General features: G+C 43.8%; 1 protein-coding gene and 1 non-coding gene across 3 annotated transcripts; both read left to right on the forward strand.

Annotated features, from left to right (window-relative positions):
• Window positions 1-798: 798 nt before the first annotated feature.
• On the forward strand, window positions 799-11,737 carry LOC127299748 (uncharacterized). Of its 2 annotated transcripts, XM_051329793.1 has the most exons (5): window positions 799-893; window positions 8,670-9,977; window positions 10,063-10,275; window positions 10,368-10,501; window positions 10,716-11,737. In XM_051329793.1, exons 2-5 carry the CDS (start codon window positions 8,761-8,763, stop codon window positions 11,522-11,524), a joined length of 2,373 nt encoding a protein of 790 aa, XP_051185753.1. In that variant the 5' UTR covers window positions 799-893; window positions 8,670-8,760; the 3' UTR covers window positions 11,525-11,737. The 2 variants fall into 2 exon arrangements, with proteins under 2 accessions (XP_051185753.1, XP_051185751.1); XM_051329791.2 differs by lacking the exon at window positions 799-893 and having other exon boundaries at window positions 900-9,977.
• A 658-nt stretch (window positions 11,738-12,395) lies between these two features.
• On the forward strand, window positions 12,396-12,467 carry TRNAP-AGG (transfer RNA proline (anticodon AGG)). Its single transcript has one exon. It is a non-coding gene; the product is annotated as a tRNA-Pro (tRNA).
• Window positions 12,468-27,915: the final 15,448 nt, after the last annotated feature.

Genomic DNA, 27,915 nt, shown 5'->3' on the forward strand with positions numbered 1-27,915 from the left:
GAGGAGGGGCGGCCGCGCGAGGAGCCCGTCGACGAGGAGGACCTCGCGCCGGCGAATATCAACGCCGCCATCGAGAAGCGTCTCGCCGATCTCACGCGCGTGACGAAGGAGCACGAGGCCACCTGGCGGGCGGCCGCCGCCGATTAGGCGACCTCCTCGGCCAAGAACGAGCCGATCGCTATGCGAGCGGCTCGTCACCTCATCCGGATGCCCTCGCCGAGCGGCGCGCCGGGAGGATGCTTTGCGTCGCGGAGCGCGGCCGCAAGAGCGCATGCGCCGGCGGCAGGAGAACCACGAGGCCCAGGCCCCCGCTCGCGCCCGCCTGGAGGCGCGCACCGCTGTGGAACGCGCCGCCTTGCAGGAGCTTGAGGTATGCGGGAAGCGGATGGTTCCGCCGCAGGAGGCGGAGCGCAAGCGCGCCCGAGGTGCGTGGGCGAAAAGGAGGAGGATAAAGGCCTCCGCCGAAGCCGCCGCCGCCGCCGCGCCACCCAGCTGGTAAGCTGGAGTGGAATCCTCACGCGTACAGGTCGCCCGCGTCGAGTGAAATCCACGGTCCCGACGGCGAGTCGGCGAGGAGACGCCGGCGAGGCCGCCGGCCCCGTACGTAGTAGGATAGAAGTAGTAGTTAAAAAAAATTGTAATGAGTTCTTCTTAATGAAAACTGTTTATGTCTATGACACGCGGGCCAGGGGCGGACAAGAGGCGGACGCGAACGACCAGCCTTTCGCGTCCGCGGCCGGACGGCGCGGCCATCTGTTTTAGGATGGGTCCGCGCGCTGGGCCGGGTTTTTGTTCGTCCCAGGAGATACAGATCGAGAGCCGCCGGCCAAGTTCCGAGTGGCGCGCAACGACGAGTTCGGGCCTGCGTCGGCGAGTTCGTTCGTCTTATCTAGGTACGAGATGGCTCTCGCTTGGGGATTTACGGGCTATGAGTTGATCGTAAGGATGCTTTTCCCAGCGCCAGACTCCAGTCCCAGTTTCTTCGTTGCCAGATCTCCTTTTCTCCTATTTTATTTTCTATTCCCCAAGATCTATGCTCCGTCTGCGTGTATCTGTTATTTCTGGCTGTGCCTGCTATCTGTTGTTGGCTTGATTATGCCCTGTTTTGGTGTGGCTCGTTGCATGCTAGGGATACAGATCTGTTAGTCGAATTAGTTGTGTTTGGGGTTAGTTACTTAGGTTGGGCCGGGGAAGGTTGATTTCCAATGGGTAATCGTCCTGGTTTCAACAAGTGGTGTTGAGCAGCATCTAAGTTATTGTGGCGGTAGAACCAACTGAACTAAGATTTACTTTGTGAAGATTGGAATAGAAAGGAGAGAAAAAAATGGGTTTTTGGCTGAGTTACATGGATTGGGGATGTTCAAGCTTCTCCACGTTCTTGCTATGGAATGCCTTGATGTTAATAATATATGCGGCTTTTCGTTGCTGCCATGAGTAGGCATTTGTGCCCTATGGGATGTTGTGCAGCCATACTTCGTTGAGTAGATATGTTGTGTCATTTGCATGCTCAACTTCTAATGGAAAATGCTCATGGCCCTACTTGGAATTTTGAGCTCATCTGTGTAGCCAACGTAGCCCCTAAAAATCGTATGTTACTTGGAATTTTCGTATTTATTTATAATATATAATGATCTATGTATGTATATATGTATGTCACACCATGTACTACTTAGCTCCGCCCATGGCTACATTGGATCATCAAACATAGCTATTGAGACAATAGTACACAAATATTGCAATTGAGCATTAAGACATGTTAAATCTTCTCTATTTTTAGGTTGACACTGTACTTGGGAGTTGTTTTCCTTGATGTGCTGCTGGTGTTCGCACATGTGTTCATATATCGATGAATCTCACGGATTGCCAAGTAGGCATGGCTCTTTTGATTCATAGGATTTACATAGGAATAGTGTAGGATTTAGATCCTATGGGAATTTTTCCTACTAGTTGTTTGATTCATAGGAACATATCCCATAGGAACTAATCCTATAGGCTTGTAGTGCAAATCCTATGGGAAAAAACATTAGATCATACCTCATGGAAAATTCCTTTGGTACAATCAAAGTAAACTTCTCTTCCCATAGGATTCAACTAGGCATGACATCCTCAATCCTATGCTTTTCCTATCCTATGAATCAAAGGAGCCCTAAAGTTGTACACAATAACACTCCAACCACTTCAGGGTTGGCGGTTATCCTGCTAGCTTCCTAGAATCCTGGATGACCCGACAAACCAACAATCTTTTCCTGCTAGCTCTCTAGAATCCTGAATGACCCGACAAACCAACAACCTTTTCTAGTACACTTTGTGTTCACTCATTTTGCACAACAATCCCCAAATTGCTTTTGGCCAAGCATGCTAATTTTGTCGGAGGTCACCATCCCAAAATGCTCGCGTGCAAGCATGCTTAGCCCAATGGTTCTTTGGAGTGGATTTTTTTTTGAAAAGAAGATGCACCTTGTTGGTATGATGCCAAATTGAACACTCTAGCCACTCCGGGGCTAGCGGTTGTTACTCCTGACATATCTCTAGAAGAATGGTCCAACAAACCAACATAAGTCTTTTGTAGCGCATAGTGCACTCTAGGAAACTAAACGGGAGGTCCCCCATCTCGTCTAAGCATATTGGTTATGAGCTAGAGAAAAAAGATGTACCTTGTTATGAGTATTCAGTCAATCTTTTTAAACCTTGGGCTAGGGTGTCACAAATTGTAGATGGTCGCACCATTCTGAGTCCTAGAGCCTATGCCCATGACAAGTAGGTGGCTGTTGGTTGGGTTAGGCGGTTACTAGACCTCACCTATTTGGGTTTGGAGAAAGAAAAAAAAATTATTAGTACTAATATTTTTCATATATGTTTTTGCCAAATTGCGATTCACTATTAGTTAAAAAACAATTGTATGCATGTTAGCTAGTTGTTAGTTGCGTCTTATTTATTTTAAACATATTGACTTTACTCTTGAACGTGTGATATACTCATAATTATTTGATCAAGCATGAGTGTAGATTATTTTTGATGTATGAGCCAATGGTGCGATGATATGTATAATTTGGAGAACTATAATCCACTTTTAGGAGTATTTTTTAATGTTTTGTAAAAACGTGGTTCACTTTTAGTTTCTACATGAAGTTTATGTAGTTTTAACAAAAAAAGTTAGTAATATATAATATTTCAAGATTGCAACATTTGTATATGATCAATTATAATGACATTTGATAGAGCTCAAAGATGAGTCTTAATCACATGACCCAAAAAAGCACCATCTATACATGACCAGTTATAATGGCATTTGATAGAACTCAAAGATGTGTCTTAATGACATGACCTAAAAAATTATCTTGTAGTTTTGGAATGTATTATAGGCCCCCGCCTATACTATCTGTAGCTTAAGACAACCATCAATGAGCTTGGGGTGGACTATTAGAAAAGTATCCTTCTTTTTTACTAAGTTAACACAACCAAATTCATCTAATTAATTGCTTCCCCAAATTTTCTTTAATTTGATTTGATACATACCTTGTTTGAGAAGGAGCGACGAGTCTTGCTAGTTCTAGATTCTTTATAGATTTCAACTGATTACAATGCTTGTTCATTAATTTGAACACACGAGCATTGGACTTGCTACTTATGTATTGAATACAATTGCTCATAATGGATTGCTGACGATGGTAATTTTTTTGTCAGGTGATCTAGACAACTAATAATCTAGGTTTATGTCATGTAATATTATCGCCAAAAAAATGTATTTATCTATTGTACCCTATTATCAAAATGCCTTTGCTCCTATGTTCTATCAAATATTTAACTCTTTCTAGTTCATCAGTCCAAAAATTTAAGGCGCCCGAGGATTAGTGAAAAGTCAAATCTTACTAATTTTGACCAAATATTTAGGAAAAAACATGTGCATCTACAACATTAAATGAACACATTAAGAAAATATAGTTTATGGTGAACATGTCGATATTGATTCAATAATGTAATTTATCATATTTGTGTATAAACTTGGTCAAACTTAGAAAACATTGACTTTTGATTAATCTTTGGATGCCTTACATTTTGGGATGGAGGGAGTATCACCTTTCTCAAAAATACGGTCTTTCCTTAACCATCTTGAGGGTGAACGAATGAGCTGCCCATCCTTTAGGGGTTTATATCGGGAAGGGGTCCTTGACAAATTGCCAAGGCTGCCATTTATGGTTGTAGGTAGGATGGGTACAATTAATGGTTAAACTTGGTCCACTAGCCAATGAAGAATGTGGATGAGAGCCTTAGCCAATGGCTAACTAGTCCAACTAGCCCTTCATGGGTTCATGTTTGACTTTGTATTTCTATTTGTCTTTTTTCTTGATCTTTGACTTGTTGATCGTGACATGACCGGGGGTCCTTGTTGACCAGTTCTTTCTTTGACTTTGCTTAACTTTTGTCCATGTAGGCACCTAGTAGGTTTGGGGGGGGGGGGGGGGGTCCCTTCAAGTAGCCGTTACCCATTCCTACAATGGGAAGAGTCCTAATGAGCTGTACTTACGAGACTTGTATGGTGGGTGTAGGAAATTCTTGATCTAGAAAAATCCTCGTCTTGATTTTTGAGGAACCTTCATCTTGGGCCGGATGGCGAGCCCTTCCCATTGACACTCCTTTATTTTTGAGAGGGGGATTCTTTGGCGGCCGCATGGTGGCCAAGATGTTGGTCTCACCTTTTCTGCCGAGAAACGCACAAAATTTGAGGGCCATTCTACAGTTGTATGGTCACTCATGGACCGATTGATGAAAATCTGGGCCAATCGGGGTCCAATTGGTAATTTCCTGATCGCTTGAGTATTTTTTGATGAAATTGTGTGCCAATCAAGGGCAATTTGATAATTTCCTGGCCACTTGGTGAACTAATGATAAAAAATTAGGGCAATGTGGGCCACTGATAATTATAATACTGGCCAATCAGGGGCCATTTGGGTACCTAAGTGTGAAAAATAGAGCAACTTGTGGCCTATTTCATGATTATAAGACGAAATTTAGACGGCCTCCTTGCGATTTCTTGGAATGCTAGGGAAAGATTATAAAGGGGAAAAATTACAAATTCCCCGAAATATTAGGAACTATTCTAGAAAACCACAAACTTGGAGCCCTTTTGGTGATTTCAGACAAAGCCTGCGAAAGACAAAAGAAAACTGAGGCCTAGCTATGTTTTGGGCTGAAACATCGCCAAAAGCATCTGAGCCATGGTCAGGCAAAGGGAAACGCCCTGTGGGCCTTGTTGAACCTGCGGGCACTTGGCCAAGATGCGGCCTAGTACGGGGAAAGGAATGTGCGGTGCAGATTGTGCCGCAAAATCCCATCCGGCGGCGGCGATGTCGTCACCAACCGTTGTACTGGCTAGGATTTCTTCTCAGTTGTTCCTTTCGAGGGGAAAGGCGGTGTAGGCCTTGGTGGCTCCGCTTATTGCACGGATGTTGAATTGCTAGCCTTGTCTATAAGACATGGCAACAATCTTTGGCGTAGCTTGTGGCCTTCCTCGTCATCTCCCTCGTAGCACCAAAGTCTGTGATGGCGGTGTGCCAAATAGCATGTTTTGCTTGGCGTAGCTCGTGGCCCTCCTCGTCGTCTCCTTCGTAGTGCCAAAGTTTGTGATGGCGGTGTGCCAAATAGCATGTTTTGCAAAGTTTACGCCGTTGTTGCGTCTCAGTTGTAGCCTGTGACCCCATGTTAGAGTTATGTCAGTCGCCTATACTGTGGCATGGGCCTTTCTCGCCTATGTTGTTGCTTAGGTCTTCTGCCCAAGTTGTTGCAAGGGGCTTTTTTTTGCCTAAGCTATCGTAAAGGGTTTTCTCGCCTAAGCTATTGATAGGCATGTTTTACCTGAAGTGTCACAAAGGGCTTTTTTTCCCTTGAGCTGTCGCGAAGGATGTGCTAGTCTGCTGAAGCTCTTGCCAAGGGATTTTAGTTGCGAGGGATTGTGGCTCCGATGATTGACTAATGCAAGTTCGCCATTGAGCCATGTATTTTCCATCTAACATCGTCGTGTCGGAGTGGGAGAAGCAATTACTTGATGCCTTCGATGAGAGCCTCAAGCATTGAACGGCCACCGGTGTTGAAGCTGATGTCGTCGGAGTTGATGAGATTCTTGAGGGTAACTCTAATGTCTTTGATTTGGAGAGGTGGTTTTGGCTCTCGCGGCATGTCGAGGCTTGGCGTAGTCTACCGCACCGGTGGGAACCACTTCTTCGAGCACCTAGGAGAGTTGGGCGATACGTAGGTTATTTATGGCGGCGCCCTCGATGCCTCCTCTGACATTGCCGACCTCAGCCTTCATGAGCATCGGAGGTACCAAACTTTTGGCGTAGCTCGTGGGCCTCCTCGCCGTCTCCCTCGTAGCGCCAAATTCTCTTATGGCGGTGTGCCAAATAGCATGTTTTGCAAAGTTTTACACCGTTGTTGCGTCTCAGTTGTAGCTATGGCCCCATGTCAGAGCTATGTCAGTTGCCTATGCTGTGGCATAGGTCTTTCTCACCTATGTTGTCGCTTAGGTCTTCTACTCAAGTTGTTGCAAGGTTTTTTTTTTGCCTAAGCTGTTGTAAAGGGTTTTCTCACCTAAGCTATTGATAGGCATGTTTCCCTAAAGTGTCACAAAGGGCTTTTTCCCCTAAGCTATCGCGAAGGGCTTCTAACCATTGCTGCATTTGTACTTTCGCCTAATTCCTTGGGTCAGGGGTGTGCCAGTCTATCAAAGTTGTCGCCAATGGCTTTTTGTCGCGGGGGAGTGTGGCTCCGATGATTGACTAATGCAAGTTTTCCATTGAGCCATGTATTTTCCATCTTACATCATCGTGTCGGAGTGGGAGAAGCATGTACTTGATGTCTTCGATGAGAGCCTGAAGCATTGAATGGCCACCCCAAATAGGATTTGAACAGCATCGAGGCCGATGTCGCCGAAGTTGATGAGGTTCTTGAGGTAACTCAAATGTCTTCGATTTGGAGAGGTGGTTTGAGGTCTCGCGGCATGTCGAGGCTCGGCGTAGTCTTGGTGTTGATCCGCACCGGCGGGAACCACTTCTTCGAGCACCTAGGCGAGTTGGGTGATACATAGGTTATTTGTAGCGGTGCCCTTGACGCCTCGTCTGACATTGCCGACCTCAGCCCAGTCGTCTTCATGAGCATCGGAGGTACCAATCTTCTTTCTTGCTCGAGTGAGAATTGCTTTGTGAGGCATTTGCCTCGTTGGGAACGATGCTTCGGAGGCGGAGCTCTTACCTTGGTGTCGGTGAATAGTTTCGATGTCACGACGTCGTTCCCACAGACGGAGCCACTATTCTTGAAATCAACGCCATATGGCCAGGGGGTGTCTTGAGTGACGTGGTTAAGTAGCGAATGTTTAGAAGGGGTGTACGCGTGAGTTGAAAGATTATGTTTTTGTAGTATTTTAGGCCGCCTTGTTGGAACGCGGCTTAATCCTATATTAGGAAAACATCGAGGGTGTTGAGCATGGAGCTATGCCATCACAGTCTTCTTGGGGCAAAGTCAAGCTATCAAATGACATCGGTCCAAGTCGCCGAGGACTATTTGGAGCTTTAGGCCTTTCCCCTTCTTGTATCGAATGTGAAGTGAACGAATGAGCCCTCCACCCCTTCGGGTTTTGTATAGGGGAGTGATCTTTGACAAATGACCGAAGCTACCCTTCATTATGGTAGATAGGAGGGGTGCTTTGGTAAAACTAGGTTTACTAGCCCACGAGGGATATGTGGATGAGAGCCTTAGGCCATGGGGTGCAATGGTAAAACTAGTCCAACTAGGCACCTATTGGGCTTCTAGCTTCATGGTTTCATCGACTTTTTCTTGTATCTCTTGTCTTGTCTTTTTTACTTGTTGACCATTCCAGGATCGAGGGTCCTTGTTGTCCTGTTCTTGGCTTGACTTTGCTTGACTTCTATCCATGTAGGCGTCTAGTAGGATTGGGGTCCCTTCAGTTACATGATACACATTTCTACAACATAGCCTATATTGAGGCTTATAATATATTTTTATTATTAATATGCCCTATATATTGTAGAAGTGCTCCATCCACAACCAACTTAGTCAGAACATTTGTACCATGCATTTATTTATTAGCAGATCTTGGGTCTTGTAACATTTTGTTGTGCCACTTTGTTGTGCTTTTGGCACAAGCGCCGTAGGAGTAAGCACACGTTTATTTGTAGCCTAAGGTTGTTATGCCCAAACGCTTGGTGTGTTATCATTTCTTAGGCATTTGATTTTCCCATATATTTGGCTTATGTTATATTGTTTGCCATTTGGTTCACATTTTTACTCTATTTCTAAATCAAAGGTAGGGGAATATTAGTCATTAGTTGCCATTGATATGGCTTATCAAACTTCGTTAGCCCTATGGTTTACTCATCTTGCCAACTTTTGTTGATCTAATCTCTTTGCCATACGTTGCTTAAATCTGCTATCTTGTGCCATAACCTGCGTTGTTTGTTTAGACATGACAACCTGCCAGTGGTGCCATGGTTAGCAGCAAACGAAACATGCCTTGAGGTTTGCACCATTTGAAGTCATAACACATGTGGTAGAAGTTTAGTGAGCAAGTTTGCCGTGTTCCTTGAAAAATTACAACTATCAATCAATTATTCGTTCTCTTCCCTTTGAGTGATTAGGTCCTGGTATTTCCTCTGTAGATATTGTTTGGATGCAATTATATCCCTAGGCGTTCACACTTTTCTACCCATAAAAAATCATTGAGTCTAGTCCCTAGATTATCAGAGGAAGATGGGATCCAAGCGATTTGAAAAGAAGAAACCAGGTAGACTCTGGACAATGAGCGCGAATCAAGCAAGGAAAACTGTACAGAATTTCAGGGTGCAAGGGACATATAACAACTCTAACAAAAGAGGTGGCGTTGCTGCCGCAATGCAGAAAAAGTGGCGAATTCCTTTAGAGGCGCCTAGCTGCACTAGGGTAGTCCGATGGCCAAATGATGTGGCACGATCATCCTCAAGGTTGAACAATAGTAAGGTTTCTCTTCAAAGTGATGTCGAGAATGCTAGGCCCTCTACCTCGAGACCCAACAATGGCCTAGGTTCTCGACAAAAGTATACCAAGAATCCAATGCCCTCTTCCTCAAGACCGAACAGCGTTGTGGTTTCTTCAGAAAAGAACAGGATTTTTTTCTCTAGGTCGATCAATGTGTCGGTCTCTTGGGAGAAGAATGCCAAGAAGCCTGTGCCCTCTTCTTCAAGCCCAAACAATGGTGGAACCTCCCTGTCGAAACATATTCAGATGTCTAGGCCATCTCCCTCAAGGCCAAACAATGACATGATTTCTTCGCCGAAGGATATTGAGAAGTCTCTGCCCTCATCCTCATGTCCAAATGGTGGCTCGGTACCTTCTCCGAAGAATATTGAGCGGTTTATGTCCGCGGAGTCTAGGCCCTCTCGCCTTCGGGGTGGATTTTCCTCAAGAAAGCCTACCTTCATAGGGTCAAACGGTAACTCAAATTCCACTTTTAGCATTTCAAACAAACCGCCGTCCTCACTAGTGCATGGCCATTCAAGCAATGTTGAAATGGGCACTCAAGTTCGTCTCCAACCCCAAACTACCAAGGCAGCTTGCATGGGCAACATGGAGCAGAATGCAGAATCAATGAATGTGCATGTTCAACTTGATAGTAGAAAACAGAACACTGCACTTGTGAGTGATGGAAAAGCCAATGATGGTAAGTATAAAAGTAAGATGACAGAACCATTGTTGGAAGAGAAGCTCGGTGTACATGTGGATGATGATAGTGCAAAAGAGGATAGTAGGCCAAAGAAGAGAATGAGGGATGGTACTGAGCAAAAGCTTGTGGGGGCTCAAAGTGGTACTGCTGTGATAACAGAAACTGCTGTCATGAAGGATTGTCCTACCGAAGTTTCTCATCATGTCGTTGCAGAATCTTTCAAGCTGCAACAGTATAGCTCCCTTCCCATCGATGAATCTGTTTGGAGGTAGAACATATGCTTTCTTGTTCTGTTTTGAAGTGTCATATGTACTCTCCATATATGCTAATATTTGTGGTTGCTTATTCAACAGTGGAATCATTAAGACTCAGAGCAAAGAATGTGTTTCATTGGCTGCACACTTGTCAACCAAATACTGTGACATGGTGTCCAAATTATCAAGATCACTGCTGCCAATGCTTGAAGTAACAAAGCTTTCTAGGCTGGAGGCTTGGCCCAAGAGCTTTGAGGCATCAAGACCCACCGATGATAACATTGCCTTGTATTTCTTTCCGGCCACAACGAGGTGTGTTGCTACCCTTTGACATTAATTTGATTTGCATCACCTCTATCATTTGCAGCATTTGGAGTCTAATCGTTACTGGTTTCTAACCCTAGGCAAGATGAAGACGGAGCAGACCCCGATCAACTAGTTAAAGAAGTTGTAGAGAATGATATGGTCTTACGGGCTGTTGTTGATGAGGCTGAGTTGTTGATATTTTCTTCTGTTTTGCTGCCTGAACAATACAAAAGTATGTATCCTTCGTTTTTTCTGGACATATATTTGCAACAAAAATTGATGCTGCACCTGATTCGCAGCATCATTAGTAGTACTCAAGTGTAGCCATACTGATCATCATTTAGAAATAATTCAACACCTCTTGAAGCTGTATGTAAGCTTTTGCTTACATTGTGATCTTCTGCTCATGGGTGTAGTGACTTACCACACTTTCTTTTTGCTTGCAGCCTTCCAAGGGGAACCCTACCTGTGGGGGGTATTCAGGCCTAGAAACAAGAAGTTTGCCACAGTGGACGAACAACACGGCATAGGACATTGTCCACAGGAGGAGATGGGGAAACAGCATGCTGCAGATCATGGTGTGGGAAAGAAGGGCTACATGGTTGCAGGGTTAAATGTGTGTGCTGGACTTGAAACTCAAGAAGAAGCAGAGGGGCAAGGTATGGATCAGGAGCAGACTCCGTCAGTGGCTCGACCCAACACAGAGATACCTGTTGAGGACATGGTTGCAGGGGTAAATGTGGGTGTTGGACTTGAAACTCCAGAAGAAGCAGAGGGGCAAGGTATGGAGCAGGAGCAGACTCCGTCAGTGGCTCGACTGAACACACCAATACCTGCTGAAGACATGATTGCAGGGTTAAACGTGGGTGTTGGACTTGAAACTCCAGAAGAGGCAGAGGGGCGAGGTAGGGAGCAGCAGAAGACTCCGTCAATGGCTCGACCCAACACACCGATACCTGATGAAGACACAACTCGGGCTACTTCAGATCCTACCATGCCATCTGCAGTGTCTGCAAACAATGTACAGGGGGCTACTTCCGTTCCTACCGTGCCTGCCGCAATGTCTGCAAATGACGACGGGCAGATGCACTCAAGCTTCAGTGTCCCCACAGGAGCAATTGTTGGTTTCGTCGTCCGACGAACTCCAAGAATTGAGCACCTCATCGAGGAGATGCGACGTGAAGGCTCTGTTGTGGTTGCAATGCGAGGGGAGATGATAGGGTCAGGTCTTGGCCAAGCAACAGCAACAGGGTAGAGAGGACCCCGAGCTCATCCTGACGTGTTACAATGGTGTAGGCATTTCTGATCCGACCCTTGATATGTCAAAGTCTGGGAAATGGCACCATGTCTACTAGGACTTTTTTTGTGTTTGCAGTTCAGCAGTGGAACTGTAGTTCGGGTCAACTTCTATGTAAACATTCTCCCATGATTGCACCTGTTCTCCAGACGCATAATGTTTCCTTTGTTATGTGTACTGTTCGCATCTCATTTGGTCGCGCTGTGTTACTTCTCTGCTTGCGAACACATTTGAGATACGTGGCGCACTTGTTTTCGTAGCAATGTAAGATTTATCAATGTGGTTTTGCACTTGCCGTCTTTCGTATTACTGGTTGTTTGACTGAGTTTGATTGAGTCTGAACAATGGAATAAGAAACGGACGGCGAGGAAAGAAAGAAACGACCGTGCGTTAAACCGGATATGCAGGGTTGAAAGAATCTGATCATGTCAACACCGACCAAGCAGCATCGATCGTGTCTCGTATATTTGTGATGATAGTCCTCTCGTGTGTACTGAGTGGTGGATCGCTTGCCTTTTGCTCCTGTAAAAAAAAGATGGCTAAAGAGAAGCAAAGGGACTGTTTACAATAATAATGGTTGTTGCCTAATTTTGTTTTGCATGTCCATTTTGATCCATTAGTTCAGTTCCCAGCAGTCGAGCTCTATCGCTCCGTGAAAATCCAAGGGGCCAGGACTTGCAGAACCTGAAAACAGAGCTGGATGTCGGCATTTGAGCATCTGCAAGTGAGCACAGACCCAAGCACTGGAGAACAAAGTAACACGCGTCTGATATCTTTGTCATTTATTCACTCATATAATAAAATCTTACCAGACCAAATATATCAAAAAGGGCATTTGGTCTAGTGGTATGATTCTCGCTTAGGGTGCGAGAGGTCCCGAGTTCAATTCTCGGAATGCCCCAAGTTTTTCATTTTTCATTTTTTTTTTAGCCATCATAAGGAATAGACTTACAGCTAGTGGCAGGCCGACTGGTCATGTTTGCAGGACACGACCAGAGTCTCTTCTTCCTTCTCCTTCTTTTGAAGACCGCTGTGATCGATGTCATAAAACGCGTATGTAGCTTCTGACCGTTTCAACGATGGACCAAATAACTTCAAGTTTTATTAATAACAGTGTACTCCTTGGTCGTGCCGTCTAGTAGGCGTCTGAACTGAAGAAATTGTGGTGTATGCATGGGGAGATGTACCTGCCCCTCGATACATCATGCACATGGCAACATCAATAGGAATCGTTGATCTCGAGTCAATTTCACGTCGATCGGTCTAGCTTCTCTGGAGAATGTGTTTCCTCTGATCCCGTGCCTTTTTCGCTTCTTGTTCACACACACAACATGGCCGTGCAATCCCGCACGTGCCGCTAGGCTTCAGACGATCTGGGATCAGACAAACTACTGTACAACTTAGGCACGTGCACGCGTATCTGCAACTTCTTCGCTTCTTGTTTTGCTTACATGTGGATGGCTTAATCTATCTTGCATTTTGCATTTCAAAGTTTATCCGGTGCTTAGAGCATCTTACCGGCACACTCTATAGCGACTCAATAGCAATTTGGGGTTCGACGTGTTTCGGCGCGTCTAATAAATAAGCGGTCAGTTTTGGAGCCTAATACAATCGCCGGCAACCCCATGCCGAATGCTTTGTGGCGGGTTGCCGTTAATGAAGCCACCGGTTCTCCACACGTAGATGCCGTCCTAAATGCGACGCCTCGGATGCTCCGCGACGACTCACCACCGCCTATTTTGTGTGTCCTCTTCGCTCACCTCCATTGCACTAGCCTCTCCACCACCGCCGCTCTCCTCACCACCGTTGAACTGGTCTCTTCACGACAATGCCGCGCAAGCTGGCGACTACGTACGTACTCGATGCTAGGATGGAACGGTCGCACGTCGCCAGCAGCGCCGCAAGCCTGCAACCATGACCGCATCCAGAGCCGCCATAGCCAGAGCCACCGCAGCTAGAGCTTGTGGCCCCACCGCAGCACGACGCCAAGTCCGACCTGACGGACTTCAACTTCGATGACTCCGACGACTCCCAATTTGACGAGTGGAATGAGGCATTCATATTAGACGCAGATGCCGAGGCGGCGGAGGAGGCGACATAATGGGGCGAGGAGCAGCCCGTTCCACGGCGACCCGGAGCAGGCTGCGATCTTGGCCTCCCTCAACGTGCAGCTCCTCGGAGACTGAAGAAGGAAGAGGGGGAGTATATCAACGCCGCCCACTTTGAGCATGCCGTCGAGATCTCACGCCAGGGGGCGGGCAATGAGGAGACATGTCGCTTCCTCATGCCGGCCGAGCGACAGAGGATGCTTGAGCTTAGCGGTCAGCACTAGGCCGAGGCGCCCGCCCAAGAGAAAGTGAGGCTCGCCCAGAACGAGGAGTCTCGCACTAGTAGAAAAACGCTCATCTATACCGGTTCCAAAGGGCCATTTGCACCGGTTTCTCAACCGGTATAAAAGATCCGGTACAAAAGGCCCCCCCCTTTCGTACCGGTTCCTTACGAACCGGTATTAATGGCGCCTCCACGTGGGCACCCGGGAGAGCGCACGGCGAGGGAGCTTTGGTACCGGTTTGTATTACAAACCGGTACCAAAGGTTGGCTACCGCGGCAGGAAATATGCATGAATCTCTGCCGCGGCAGAGAATTCATGGTTTAGGGTTTTTGGAGGGGTTTAGGGGTATCAGAGCGTTTCGTATCACGTCGATGCACCAGAAACGCGTTTGGGTTTACGTAGTACATGAAGATCAAGGTGATGCATATCAAGTTGGTGCATATAATATAACACACATGTAATTGCATAAGTAGTACTCTTCGATGCATATCAAGTCGATGCACCAGAATAAAGTAGTACATGCATGAAGATCGATCTTCATGTGTAGTGGTACTCTCCGAGGCATACTATCTATTACATGTACCATAGTGGTACACTCCGAGTCGAACTATATATACACAAAGAAATCGAGGAGCGGGAGAAGATCTTTATGCATAGTGGAACTCTCCGGATGGTGGTATGACTTCCCGAAGGAAAAATCCCGCCAATTCCTCGCCAATTGCTTTGAAGCGCTCCTCGATTGAGATCTTCTCCCGCTTTCTTCTCAACTGTAAAAGAATAAGATACAAATGAATACATGAGCTATGTGTGTGTATATATATGTATATATCAAATCACAAATCAAATAATTATTACTGAAACTCAGCACAACTTATGGTAACAAAATAAATTTGTGAATATTGTTTTCGTACCTCTTTATTTCTTTTATTATTCGCTCTCTCGCTGACAATTCTGTGGATGTACTCGCAAATATAGTATCCACATAGATCAGTCCCCTGTGGTTGTTTTGCGCATTTCTGTACAAGAATATAATTCAGTCAAACAATAATCAAGTATGATAAAGGTGTGTGGACCTAGGTAACTACTACTTAGTTTGTTCGCACGCCATATCAGCTTCGGTGCCCATTGAAAGAAATGATCTTCCTTGATGAAAGTTTTCCATACGCTGCCCGACAAAAGAAAATGCACAAAAGAGTTATCAATCAGTTGATATCAGGAAATTCACAAAAAAACCGGTAAGAATTTGAATTACCTTTTGAGCATAAGAAAACAAGACTTGTATAGTATAGGCTCTTTGGTTAGTGAGTCAAATACTTCAACTTCTCCTTCATACATTTTAATGACGATAAGAATGAAGTGAAACCTGCGCACGTTTAAATATGTAGTGTCATATATATAAGTCATCAGTTAATATTTTAACATATGGTGAGCAAGATAGAATGTGTTATAAGAGAGTAACACTCACTGGAAGTTGTAAGGCCAAAGTATTATCTTTTTGTCACGTTGTCGCTTCAAAAACCTTAGCAAAGTCTCCGGTGTATCCCTGTTATAGAGGGGTTCTTCTATGGTCCTGACATGCATTGTGTCCGGGTCAATGAACCCAATGTCCGTGATTTCATCCCTTTTGCATTCGAGCATCTTCGATCTGCATAACATAGCGCCCAAAAGATTATAATTTGCAGATAATGAAGGAGCTGAGCTAAAGACTTCTCAAATTATATAAATAAATCACTTACAGACAATAGCAACTGATGATAGATTTGTCGAGGGCCCGAAGATTGTATAACTGGAAAAGCTCGCAGAAGTCAATGCTCACAGAGTATTCTTGGAAGTAGTGCTCTTCCTTAACTCGCACCATGATAGTCTCGATCCCTCCCTTTGTGGCAACACCATACCACGTATGCAAGTTACGCATTCTTGTTGGTGGCTTCCTGAGATTCTCCACCAAATCTTTCCCTTGAACATATTTATATTGTACTTCAGCTGAGGGGTAATCGGTGTATTGTCGAGAACTTTGAACGGCCTTCTCGTCAAACACCACGAGATGGGGGGCCGATTGAACGGGTTGTTGTCCGAGCTGGTAGACTTGGTGTATCCCTTTTATCTCCTTGACACACGATTGAACGGGTTTTGTCGCCTCGATCATGTTGTCATACGACCTTTCAATAGAACGCCTATAGTCAGATGGCGGCGATGGTAGAGGGTCATATAGATTCTCAACGGTACACACAACTTTCACCGGATCTAGTTGTAGGGATTCGTTGCATAGAAAACAAAAATTTTCCTACCGCGAGAACGCAATCCAAGCCAAGATGCAATCTAGAAGACGGGAGCAACGAGGGGATGAACGAGACTAACCCTTGAAGATTTCCAAAGCCTACGAGATTAGATCTCGTTGTTGCAGAAGATGATCACTTGCCGCTTTCAAAAGCGCATAGAAGATCTTGACGGTGCCACAATCGGGCAGCACCTCCGTACTCGGTCACACGTTCGGTGTTGATAAAGACGACGTCCTTCTCCCCGTTCCAGCGGGCAGCGGAAGTAGTAGATCCTCCTTGAATTCCGGCAGCACGAAGGCGTGGTGGAGGTGTTGATGGAGATCTCCGGCGGAGCTTCGCTAAGCGTTTGCGGGAGAGGTGGAGGAGGTGGGGCGGCTAGGGTTTGGGAGAGGGGGTGGCCGGCCACTATGGGGTGTGATGTCTACTTTCCCCCTCCTTTCCTGTAGACAGTGTTGGGCCTCCAAGAGCAGAGGTTTGTAGAACAGCAGCAAGTTTTCCCTTAAGTGGATCACCCAAGGTTTATCGAACTCAGGGAGGAAGAGGTCAAAGATATCCCTCTCATGCAACCCTGCAACCACAAAGCAAGAAGTCTCTTGTGTCCCCAACACACCAAATAGGTGCACTAGTTCGGCGAAGAGATAGTGAAATACAGGTGGTATGAATAAGTATGAGCAGTAGCAACGGTGCCAGAAAATAGCTTGCTGGCGTGTAGTTGATGGTGGTAGTATTGCAGCAGTAGTAACGCAGTAAAACAGTAAACAAGCAGTAGTAACGCAGCAGTATTTAGGAACAAGGCCTAGGGATTACACTTTCACTAGTGGACACTCTCAACATTGATCACATAACAGAATAGATAAATGCATACTCTACACTCTTGTTGGATGATGAACACATTGCGTAGGATTACACGAACCCTCAATGCCGGAGTTAACAAGCTCCACAATAATGCTCATATTTTAGTAACCTTTAGTGTAAGATAGATCAAAAGACTAAACCAAGTACTAGCATAGCATGCACACTGTCACCTTCATGCATATGTAGGAGGAATAGATCACATCAATATTATCATAGCAATAGTTAACTTCGCAATCTACAAGAGATCATGATCATAGCATAAACCAAGTACTAACACGGTGCACACACTGTCACCTTTACACACGTGCAGGAGGAATAGAACTACTTTAATAACTTTGCTAGAGTAGCACATAGATAAATTGTGATACAAAACTCATATGAATCTCAATCATGTAAAGCAGCTCATGAGATTATTGTATTGAGGTATATGGGAGAGAGATGAACCACATAGCTACAGCGGAGCCCTCAGCCTCAGGGGTGGATTACTCCCTCCTCATCGTGGAAGCAGCGATGGCGGTGAAGATGGCGGTGAAGACGGCGGTGGAGATGGCTCCGGGGGCAATTCCCCGTCCGGCAGTGTGCCGGAACAGAGAGTTCTGTCCCCCGAATTGGAGTTTCGCGACGGTGGCGGCGCCCCTGGAGTCTTTCTGGAGTTTCGTCAATTGGTACTGCGTTTTTAGGTCGAAAGGGCTTTTATAGGCGAAGAGGCGGCGCAGGGGGGCACCTGGAGGCGCCACACCCTAGGCCGGCGCGGCCTAGGCCTGGCCCGCGCCGCCATGTGGTGTGGTGGCCCCCTGGCCCCTCTCCGACTCTTCTTCGGTGTTCTGGACGCTTCCGGGAAAAATAGGAGGTTTGGCGTTGATTTCGTCCAATTCCGAGAATATCGCCCGAACAGCCTTTCTGGAACCAAAAACAGCAGAAAACAGGAACTGGCATTGTGGCATCTTGTTAATAGGTTAGTTCCGGAAAATGCATGAAAATGATATAAAGTGTGAACAAAACATGTTGGTATTGTCATAAAACAAGCATGGAACATCGGAAATTATAGATACGTTGGAGACGTATCAGCATCCCCAAGCTTAGTTCCTACTCGTCCTCGAGTAGGTAAATGATAAAAGATAATTTCTGAGGTGACATGCTACCAACATAATCTTAATCATACCATTGTAAAGCATATGAGATGAATGCAGCGATTCGAAACAATGTAAATGCAATGAGTAAACAAGTGAATCATATAGCAAAGACTTTTCATGAATAGTACTTTCGAGACAAGCATCAATAAGTCTTGCATAAGAGTTACTCATAAAGCAATAAATTCATAGCAGAGACATTGAAGCAACACAATGGAAGATTAAGTTTCAGTGGTTGCTTTCAACTTGTAACATGTATATCTCATGGATAGTTGTCAATGCAAAGCAATATAACAAATGCAATAAGCAAGTATATAAGAATCAATGCACAGTTCACACAAATGTTTGCTTCTTGAGGTGGAGAAAGATAGGTGAACTGACTCAACAATAAAAGTAAAAGAATGGTCCTTCAAAGAGGAAAGCATCGATTGCTATATTTGTGCTAGAGCTTTTATTTTGAAAACATGAAACAATTTTGTCAACGGTAGTAATAAAGCATATGTATCATGTAAATTATATCTTACAAGTTGCAAGCCTCATGCATAGTATACTAATAGTGCCCGCACCTTGTCCTAATTAGCTTGGACTACCGGATCATCACAATGCACATGTTTTAACCAAGTGTCACAAAGGGGTACCTCTATGCCGCCTGTACAAAGGTCTAAGGAGAAAGCTCGCATTGGATTTCTCGCTATTAATTATTCTCAACTTAGACATCCATACCGGGACAACATAGACAACAGATAATGGACTCCTCTTTTATGCATAAGCATGTAACAACAATTAATAATTTTCTCATATGAGATTGAGGATATATGTCCAAAACTGAAACTTCCACCATGGATCATGGCTTTAGTTAGCGGCCCAATGTTCTTCTCTAACAATATGCATGCTTAACCATAGGGTGGTAGATCTCTCTTACTTCAGACAAGACGGACATGCATAGCAACTCACATGAAATTCAACAATGAATAGTTGATGGCGTCCCCAGTGAACATGGTTATCGCACAACAAGCAACTTAATAAGAGATAAAGTGCATAATTACATATTCAATACCACAATAGTTTTTAAGCTATTTGTCCCATGAGCTATATATTGCAAAGGTGAATGATGGAATTTTAAAGGTAGCACTCAAGCAATTTACTTTGGAATGGCGGAAAATACCATGTAGTAGGTAGGTATGGTGGACACAAATGGCATAGTGTTGTTTGGCTCAAGGATTTGGATGCATGAGAAGTATTCCCTCTCGATACAAGGTTTAGGCTAGCAAGGTTGTTTGAAGCAAACACAAGCACGAACTAGTACAGCAAAACTCACATAAAAGACATTTACAAGCATTATAAAACTATACATCGTCTTCCTTGTTGTTCAAACATCTTACTAGAAAATATCTAGACTCTAGAGAAACCACTCATGCAAACCCAAATTTTAACAAGCTCTATGTATTTCCTCACTAATGGGTGCAAGGTATATGATGCAAGAGCTTAAACAAGAGCACAACAATTGCCAAGTATCACATTATTCAAGACATCACACCAATTTCTACATGTAGCATTTTCCAATTCCAACCATATAATAATTTAACGAAGCAGTTTCAACCTTCGCCATGAATATTATGAGCTAAGAACACATGTGTTCATACGAACCAGCGGAGCGTGTCTCTCTCCCACACAAGCATTTATTCAAACACAAACAAAAAAACAAAAGCATACAGACGCTCCAAGTAAAGCACATAAGATGTGACCGAATAAAAATATAGTTTCAAGAGAAGGAACCTGATAATTTGTCGATGAAGAAAGGGGATACCTTGGGCATCCCCAAGCTTAGACGCTTGAGTCTTCTTGAAATATGCAGGGATGAACTACCGGGGCATCCCCAAGCTTAGAGCTTTCACTCTTCTTGATTATAGTATATCATCCTCCTCTCTTGACCCTTGAAAACTTCCTTCACACCAAACTCGAAACAAACTCATTAGAGGGTTAGTGCATAATCAAAAACTCACATGTTCAGAGGTGACACAATCATTCTTAACACTTCTGGACATTGCATAATGCTACTGGACATTAGTGGATCAAAGAAATTCATCCAACATAGCAAAAGAGGCAATGCGAAATAAAAGGCAGAATCTGTCAAAACAGAACAGTTCGTATTGACGAATTTTAAAATGGCACCAGACTTGCTCAAATGAAAATGCTCAAATTGAATGAAAGTTGCGTACATATCTGAGGATCATGCACGTAAATTGGCTTAATTTTCTGAGCTACCTACAGGGAGGTGGACCCAGATTCGTGACAGCAAAGAAATCTGGAACTGTGCAGTAATCCAAATCTAGTACTTACTTTTCTATCAATGGCTTTACTTGGCACAACAAAACACAAAACTAAGATAAGGAGAGGTTGCTACAGTAGTAAACAACTTCCAAGACACAAATATAAAACAAAGTACTGTAGCAAAATAACACATGGGATATCTCCCAAGAAGTTCTTTCTTTATAGCCATTAAGATGGGCTCAGCAGTTTTAATAATCCATTCGCGGGAAATAGTATTTGAAGCAAAAGAGAGCTTCAAGAGGCAAATTCAAAACAAATTTAAGTCTAACATGCTTCCTATGAAGAGGAATCTTGTACACAAATGAATTCATGAAGAACAAAGTGACAAGCACAAGAGGATAAAACACGAGTAACTTCAAGATTCTCAACATAAAGAGGGGAAACTTAATATTATTAAGATGCATATAACCATATTTCCCTCTCTCATAATAACTTTCAGTAGCATCATTGATGAAATCCACAATATACCCATCACTTAAAACATTCTTATCATGGTTCATATGCATAGAAGTATCATTAATTTTGGCATAAGAAGAGTTATTCTCATTAATAGTAATTGGAGCAAGATTATTATCAAGAATTTGAACTTGGTAAACACGTTGCATATTAAAAGAATTGTTTTTGGTAATCCAATCATGACTATGACAAGTTTCATAAGGATAATTATAACCTATATCATAGCATTCTTTATAATAATCATCAAAGATCGGAGGCACAGTGTCATCATAAGAAATAGAATAGTTATCTTTCACAGTCGGTTTATCTATGACCATACCATCATTGTTATTAGAAGGAGATGTATCAAACACATAATGATCAGTAGCAAAAGGATTTTCAAACACCTCTTCCCAAAGCTTACAGCTTTCTATATTATTATGGGAGGAAGCATGGATAGCACTGACACTATGGCAATTATTATCATCATTTTCAGAATTAGTTTCCCAGAGATTTGCAATATCAAAAGTAGTGTGTTCATTCAAATCATGATTGCTAATGTATGTAAAGGGCATAGGAAGATCATCGTATTCAGATTCATTATCACAATAATCATTAGGAGCAACATACTTACGGTTACCTAGCGTTATCTCATTCACGCGGGGATACGCCGTTACCTCTTTCTTTTTATTCTCCTTCTTCTTCTTCTTCTTCGTTCCCTTCTTCTTCTTCTTCTCTTCCTTCTCCTCGTTCCCTTCTTTAGGAGGAAGAGGCTTGAAGGGTGGCTCGTCCGCATAACCTGATTTACTTTCAGAAACAATAAAAGAAACTTGGGAGGATCCCGCCTTTTCATTAATTAGTTGAAAATACACAGCGGTCCTATCATATTTTGGCAAGGTGTCATCTTCTAAAATATTTTGTATGTAAGTATTTGTATGGCTATTATCAATGCAATAAGAAAAACACCCATGCAGGACATCATCAATATCAAGATCACTCATATGTAACAAAGAGATTTTTCTCGGCGCTTCTTCACACCCCAAAAATAAAGTAAGTTCATCATGCTGATTAGGAGTAATTTCATCATCACAATACAAATTTGCAGCACTCATTGGGTTCAAATTATCATTGGAGGAGCATTGAAAATTAAAATGACCCACTTCATGGCAAACTTCACAAATAAAAGGATAGAGGGCACAAACTTTTTTACCAAGATCATCTAGAGCCCTAAGCCACTTTCTAGTTTTTTCATTAATATGATGGATGCAATATTCATCTTTGACTTGATTAATTCCACAGGGTCTATGCATTCCACAAAAATTAACATGCTTATAAGAAATAGCATTTTTAGGAGTTTGAGCATGCTTATTGCAATAATTAACAACAATTTCATTCTTCATGCAAGCCTCTTTAAAAGGTTCATGATACTTATCAAAATTCTTCTTAGGCAATTCAAAATGAGAAGCAAAGGCTTTATAAAGATTTGCAGCAACTTGAGAGTCAAGACCATAAGTAGCACTCATATTTCGAAATTTATCGGTATCCATAAAAGCTTCAATGCATTCATAATCATAATTTATACCTGACTCTTTACCTTTGTCATTCTCCCATCCTTCAGCGTTGTCCTCAATCCGATCAAGAAGATCCCACCTAGCTTCAACCTCTTTGCTTGTGAAAGATCCTTCCGAACACGCGTCCAGATAGTCCTTGTGTTGTCCTGAAAGCCTCGCATAAAAATTATTAACAATAACATTACGGGGGAGCTCATGAATGGGACATTTGAGCATTAGTGACTTCAATCTCCCCCACGCTTGAGAAATACTCTCTCCATCACGAGGATAAAAGTTATAAATATAATTCCTATCAATATGCACTTCATGAGGAGGATAAAATTTAGAATAAAACCGGGGCACAATATCATTCCATTCAAGAGAATCCCCATTATCCAGTAATATATACCAATGCGCCGCTTTACCAGACAGCGATATAGAGAATAGTTTCTTCCTCAGTTCTTGCAGAGCAATACCTGCACACTTGAATAAACCGCATAATTCATGCAAGAACAATAAATGATCTCCAGGGTGGACAGTTCCATCCCCTGTATAACGGTTATCCATAACGCGTTCAATAATTTGCATAGGTATTTTATACGGAATACTTTCGGCAGGTGGATTTAAAATATCAGAAGCATCATTAGAGTTATCGCATATGGGAGATAAAGCATTCTCAGAGCAAAATATTTCTTCCAAAGCTGAGGAGCAAAAAAGATTATTTTTATATAAACTAGCTTCCCCAAGCTTAGACTTATCCATAGTATTAGCAGTAATTGCATTCATACTAATAACATCGCTACTAGCATGCAAATAAGGTTCCATAGGTTTTTAAATTTTCGCATCAAACAATTCTAAATCAGGAAAAAGATTAAAAAGCTCACCAATTTTTTTGTTGTTTTCCATTATGCCTAACTAGTGTAAACAAGAAACAAAAAGATGCAATTGCAGGATCTAAAGGAAATAGCTTCGAGCACAAACACAATGGCGCCGAGAAAAGTACTTTACCCGGAACCGAAGTATGAGTGCCTTTTACCTTTCCTCCCCGGCAACGGCGCCTTAAAAGTGCTTGATGTCTACTTTCCCCCTCCTTTCCTGTAGAGCAGTGTTGGGCCTCCAAGAGCAGAGGTTTGTAGAACAGCAGCAAGTTTTCCCTTAAGTGGATCACCCAAGGTTTATCGAACTCGGGGAGGAAGAGGTCAAAGATATCCCTCTCATGCAACCACCGCAACCACAAAGCAAGAAGTCTCTTGTGTCCCCAACACACCAAATAGGTGCACTAGTTCGGCGAAGAGATAGTGAAATACGGGTGGTATGAATAAGTATGAGCAGTAGCAACGGTGCCGAGAAAATAGCTTGGCGTGTAGTTGATGGTGGTAGTATTGCAGCGTAGTAACGCAAAGAAAACAAGAAACAAGCAGTAGTAACGCAGCAGTATTTAGGAACAAGGCCTAGGGATTACACTTTCACTAGTGGACACTCTCAACATTGATCACATAACAGAATAGATAAATGCATACTCTACACTCTTGTTGGATGATGAACACATTGCGTAGGATTACACGAACCCTCAATGCCGGAGTTAACAAGCTCCACAATAATGCTCATATTTTAGTAACCTTTAGTGTAAGATAGATCAAAAGACTAAACCAAGTACTAGCATAGCATGCACACTGTCACCTTCATGCATATGTAGGAGGAATAGATCACATCAATATTATCATAGCAATAGTTAACTTCGCAATCTACAAGAGATCATGATCATAGCATAAACCAAGTACTAACACGGTGCACACACTGTCACCTTTACACACGTGCAGGAGGAATAGAACTACTTTAATAACTTTGCTAGAGTAGCACATAGATAAATTGTGATACAAAACTCATATGAATCTCAATCATGTAAAGCAGCTCATGAGATTATTGTATTGAGGTATATGGGAGAGAGATGAACCACATAGCTACAGCGGAGCCCTCAGCCTCAGGGGTGGATTACTCCCTCCTCATCGTGGAAGCAGCGATGGCGGTGAAGATGGCGGTGAAGACGGCGGTGGAGATGGCTCCGGGGGCAATTCCCCGTCCGGCAGGGTGCCGGAACAGATTTCGTCCCCGAATTGAGTTTCGCGACGGTGGCGGCGCCCACAGAGTCTTTCTGGAGTTTCGTCAATTGGTACTGCGTTGTTAGGTCGAAAGGGCTTTTATAGGCGAAGAGGCGGCGCAGGGGGGCACCTGGAGGCGCCACACCCTAGGCCGGCGCGGCCTAGGCCTGGCCCGCGCCGCCATGTGGTGTGGTGGCCCCCTGGCCCCTCTCCGACTCTTCTTCGGTGTTCTGGACGCTTCCGGGAAAAATAGGAGGTTTGGCGTTGATTTCGTCCAATTCCGAGAATATCGCCCGAACAGCCTTTCTGGAACCAAAAACAGCAGAAAACAGGAACTGGCACTGTGGCATCTTGTTAATAGGTTAGTTCCAGAAAATGCATGAAAATGATATAAAGTGTGAACAAAACATGTTGGTATTGTCATAAAACAAGCATGGAACATCGGAAATTATAGATACGTTGGAGACGTATCAGGGTGCGGCCAAGGCTATGGCTTGAGGTGGCCGGCCCCCTCCCCTTGTCCCTCATTATATAGGTGGAACCCCCAAAAGTTGGTCTACAAGTCTTCGAATAAGACCCCAAACCAAAACCTTCCATATGACATGAAACCTACCCAAGGTGGGATTCCCACTTGAGGTGGGATTCCCACCTTTCCTTGGGAGGGGGTGGCCGACCACCTTAGGTGGAGTCTACCTGGAAATCCACCCCTAGGGCTGGCCGGCCAAGCTTGGTGGAGTCCCTCCGGGACTCCGCCTTCCATAGTGATTTATTCCGGAATTTTCTAGAACCTTCTAGAACCTTCCATAAATGCACCAGATCATTTTCAATCTTATAAAATGACTTCCTATATATGAATCTTATTCTCCGGACCATTCCGGAACTCCTCGTGATGTCCTGGATCCCATCGGAGACTCCGAACAAAACTTCGAACTCCATTCCATATTCAATATCTACTAATACGACATCAAACCTTAAGTGTGTCACCCTACGGTTCGCGAACTATGTAGACATGGTTGAGACCTCTCTCCGACCAATGACCAATAGCGGGATCTGGAGATCCATAATGGCTCCCACATATTCAACGATGACTTAGTGATCGAATGAACCATTCACATATGATACCGATTCCCTTTGTCACGCGATATTTTACTTGTCCGAGGTTTGATCATCGGTATCTCTATACCTTGTTCAACCTCGTTGATACGTCTCCAACGTATCGATAATTTCTTATGTTCCATGCTTGTTTTATGATGATACACACATGTTTTATACACACTTTATGTCATATTTATGCATTTTCCAGCACTAACCTATTAACGAGATGCCGAAGAGCCAGTTGTTGTTTTCTGCTGTTTTTGGTTTCAGAAATCCTAGTAAGGAAATATTCTCAGAATTGGACGAAATCAACGCCCAGGGTCTTATTTTTCCACGAAGCTTCCAGAAGTCCGAAAGGGAAACGAAGTGGGGCGACGAGGCGCCGACACAACAGGGCGGCGTGGCCCAGGCCTTGGCCGCACGGCCCTGTTGTGTGGGCCCCTCGCGTCGCCCCTAAACCTACCCTTCCGCCTATAAGAAGCCTTCGTCGATAATAACTCCAGAACCGAGAGCCACGATACGGAAAACCTTCCAGAGACGCCACCGCCGCCAATCCCATCTCGGGGGATTCAGGAGATCGCCTCCGGCACCCTGCCGGAGAGGGGAATCATCTCCCGGAGGACTCTTCACCGCCATGGTCGCCTCCGGAGTGATGTGTGAGTAGTTCACCCCTGGACTATGGGTCCATAGCAGTAGCTAGATGGTTGTCTTCTCCTCATTGTGATATCATTGTTCGATCTTGTGAGCTGCCTAACATGATCAAGATCATCTATTTGTAATGCTACATGTTGCGTTTGTTGGGATCCGATGAATATGGAATGCTATGTTATGTTGATTATCAATCTATCATCTATGTGTTGTTTATGATCTTGCATGCTCTCCGTTATTAGTAGAGGCTCTGGCCAAGTCGTTACTTGTAACTCCAAGAGGGAGTATTTATGCTCGATAGTGGGTTCATGCCTCCATTAAATGTTGTACTGTGACAGAAAGTTCTAAGGTTGTGGATGTGCTGTTGCCACTAGGGATAAAACATCAATGCTATGTCTAAGGATATTTGTGTTGATTACCTTACGCACCATACTTAATGCAATTGTCTGTTGTTTGCAACTTAATACTGGAAGGGGTTCGGATGATAACCTGAAGGTGGACTTTTTAGGCATAGATGCATGCTGGATAGCGGTCTATGTACTTTGTCGTAATGCCCAATTAAATCTCACACTACTCATCATAATATGTATGTGCATTGTTATGCCCTCTTTATTTGTCAATTGCCCAACTGTAATTTGTTCACCCAACATGCTATTTCTTATTGGAGAGACACCACTAGTGAACTGTGGACCCCGGTCCATTCTTTACATCGAATACAATCTACTGCAAACATTGTTCTTTACTGTTCTCTGCAAACATCATCATCCACACTATACATCTAATCCTTTGTTACAACAAGCCGGTGAGATTGACAACCTCACTGTCACGTTGGGGCAAAGTATCTTGGTTGTGTTGTGCAGGTTCCACGTTGGTGCCGGAATCCCTGGTGTTGCGCTGTCAACACCCGGATTTTTAAGTCCAGATGCCTATTATGCCATTCCTCGCAATCCCAGGAATATTGTTTTTGCGAGACATAATAGATTGATATCACAACACATCATTCATTACATACCATAATCGTCTTACAAATAAAGGATCACATGATCCAGTCTCATTACAATAGTAGAAGTTCTATTTATTCATTACATAACACATAGCGGAAGCGAATTAGTAGCGGTCTTGGTCCATCTATTCCACAGGCAACTGTTGACGTCAGGAGTGATCCTAGTTGTCGTAGACGTCCTGCTGTCCTTCTTCCGGGTTCTGGTACTCGTCTTCATAGTCTGGCCATTTGAATAGCCAGGGACACAGCCATGAGTACTTTAAAGTACTCGCAAACTAATACTAAAGTAAAATACTATCAACTATAGTAAGGGGGTTCTAAGCTCTAGTTTCATTTGCATAAAGCCAGTTTTATTTCATAAATACTTTAATAATCAAAACTCTTCCTTTTGCTTAACTAACTCAAGTGGGAACATTAGTGTCATTCCCACAACTCAGTTGTGATTCAAAGTCAAAGTCACATTTCAACTCAAATCACCATTCACCATTCATTTTTTTAGAAAAATTCTGATGACGGAACAGTATGGCCTTTCCAATTGTCCATGACCGCGGACGCGGCTATTCGAATAGGTTAAACTCTGCAGAGGTTGTAC

This window comes from Lolium perenne, chromosome 5, assembly GCF_019359855.2.
Source record: "Lolium perenne isolate Kyuss_39 chromosome 5, Kyuss_2.0, whole genome shotgun sequence".
Taxonomy (NCBI): domain Eukaryota; kingdom Viridiplantae; phylum Streptophyta; class Magnoliopsida; order Poales; family Poaceae; genus Lolium; species Lolium perenne.

What these genes read in the sequence shown, in the direction of transcription:
- LOC127299748 (XM_051329793.1), top strand. Translation starts at nt 8,761, where the DNA reads ATGGGATCCAAGCGATTTGAAAAGAAGAAACCAGGTAGACTCTGGACA. An exon ending in ATCGATGAATCTGTTTGGAG is followed by an intron (nt 9,978 to 10,062) that starts GTAGAACATATG and finishes CTTATTCAACAG; the next exon opens with TGGAATCATTAAGACTCAGA. An exon ending in GCTGCCTGAACAATACAAAA is followed by an intron (nt 10,502 to 10,715) that starts GTATGTATCCTT and finishes TTTTGCTTGCAG; the next exon opens with CCTTCCAAGGGGAACCCTAC.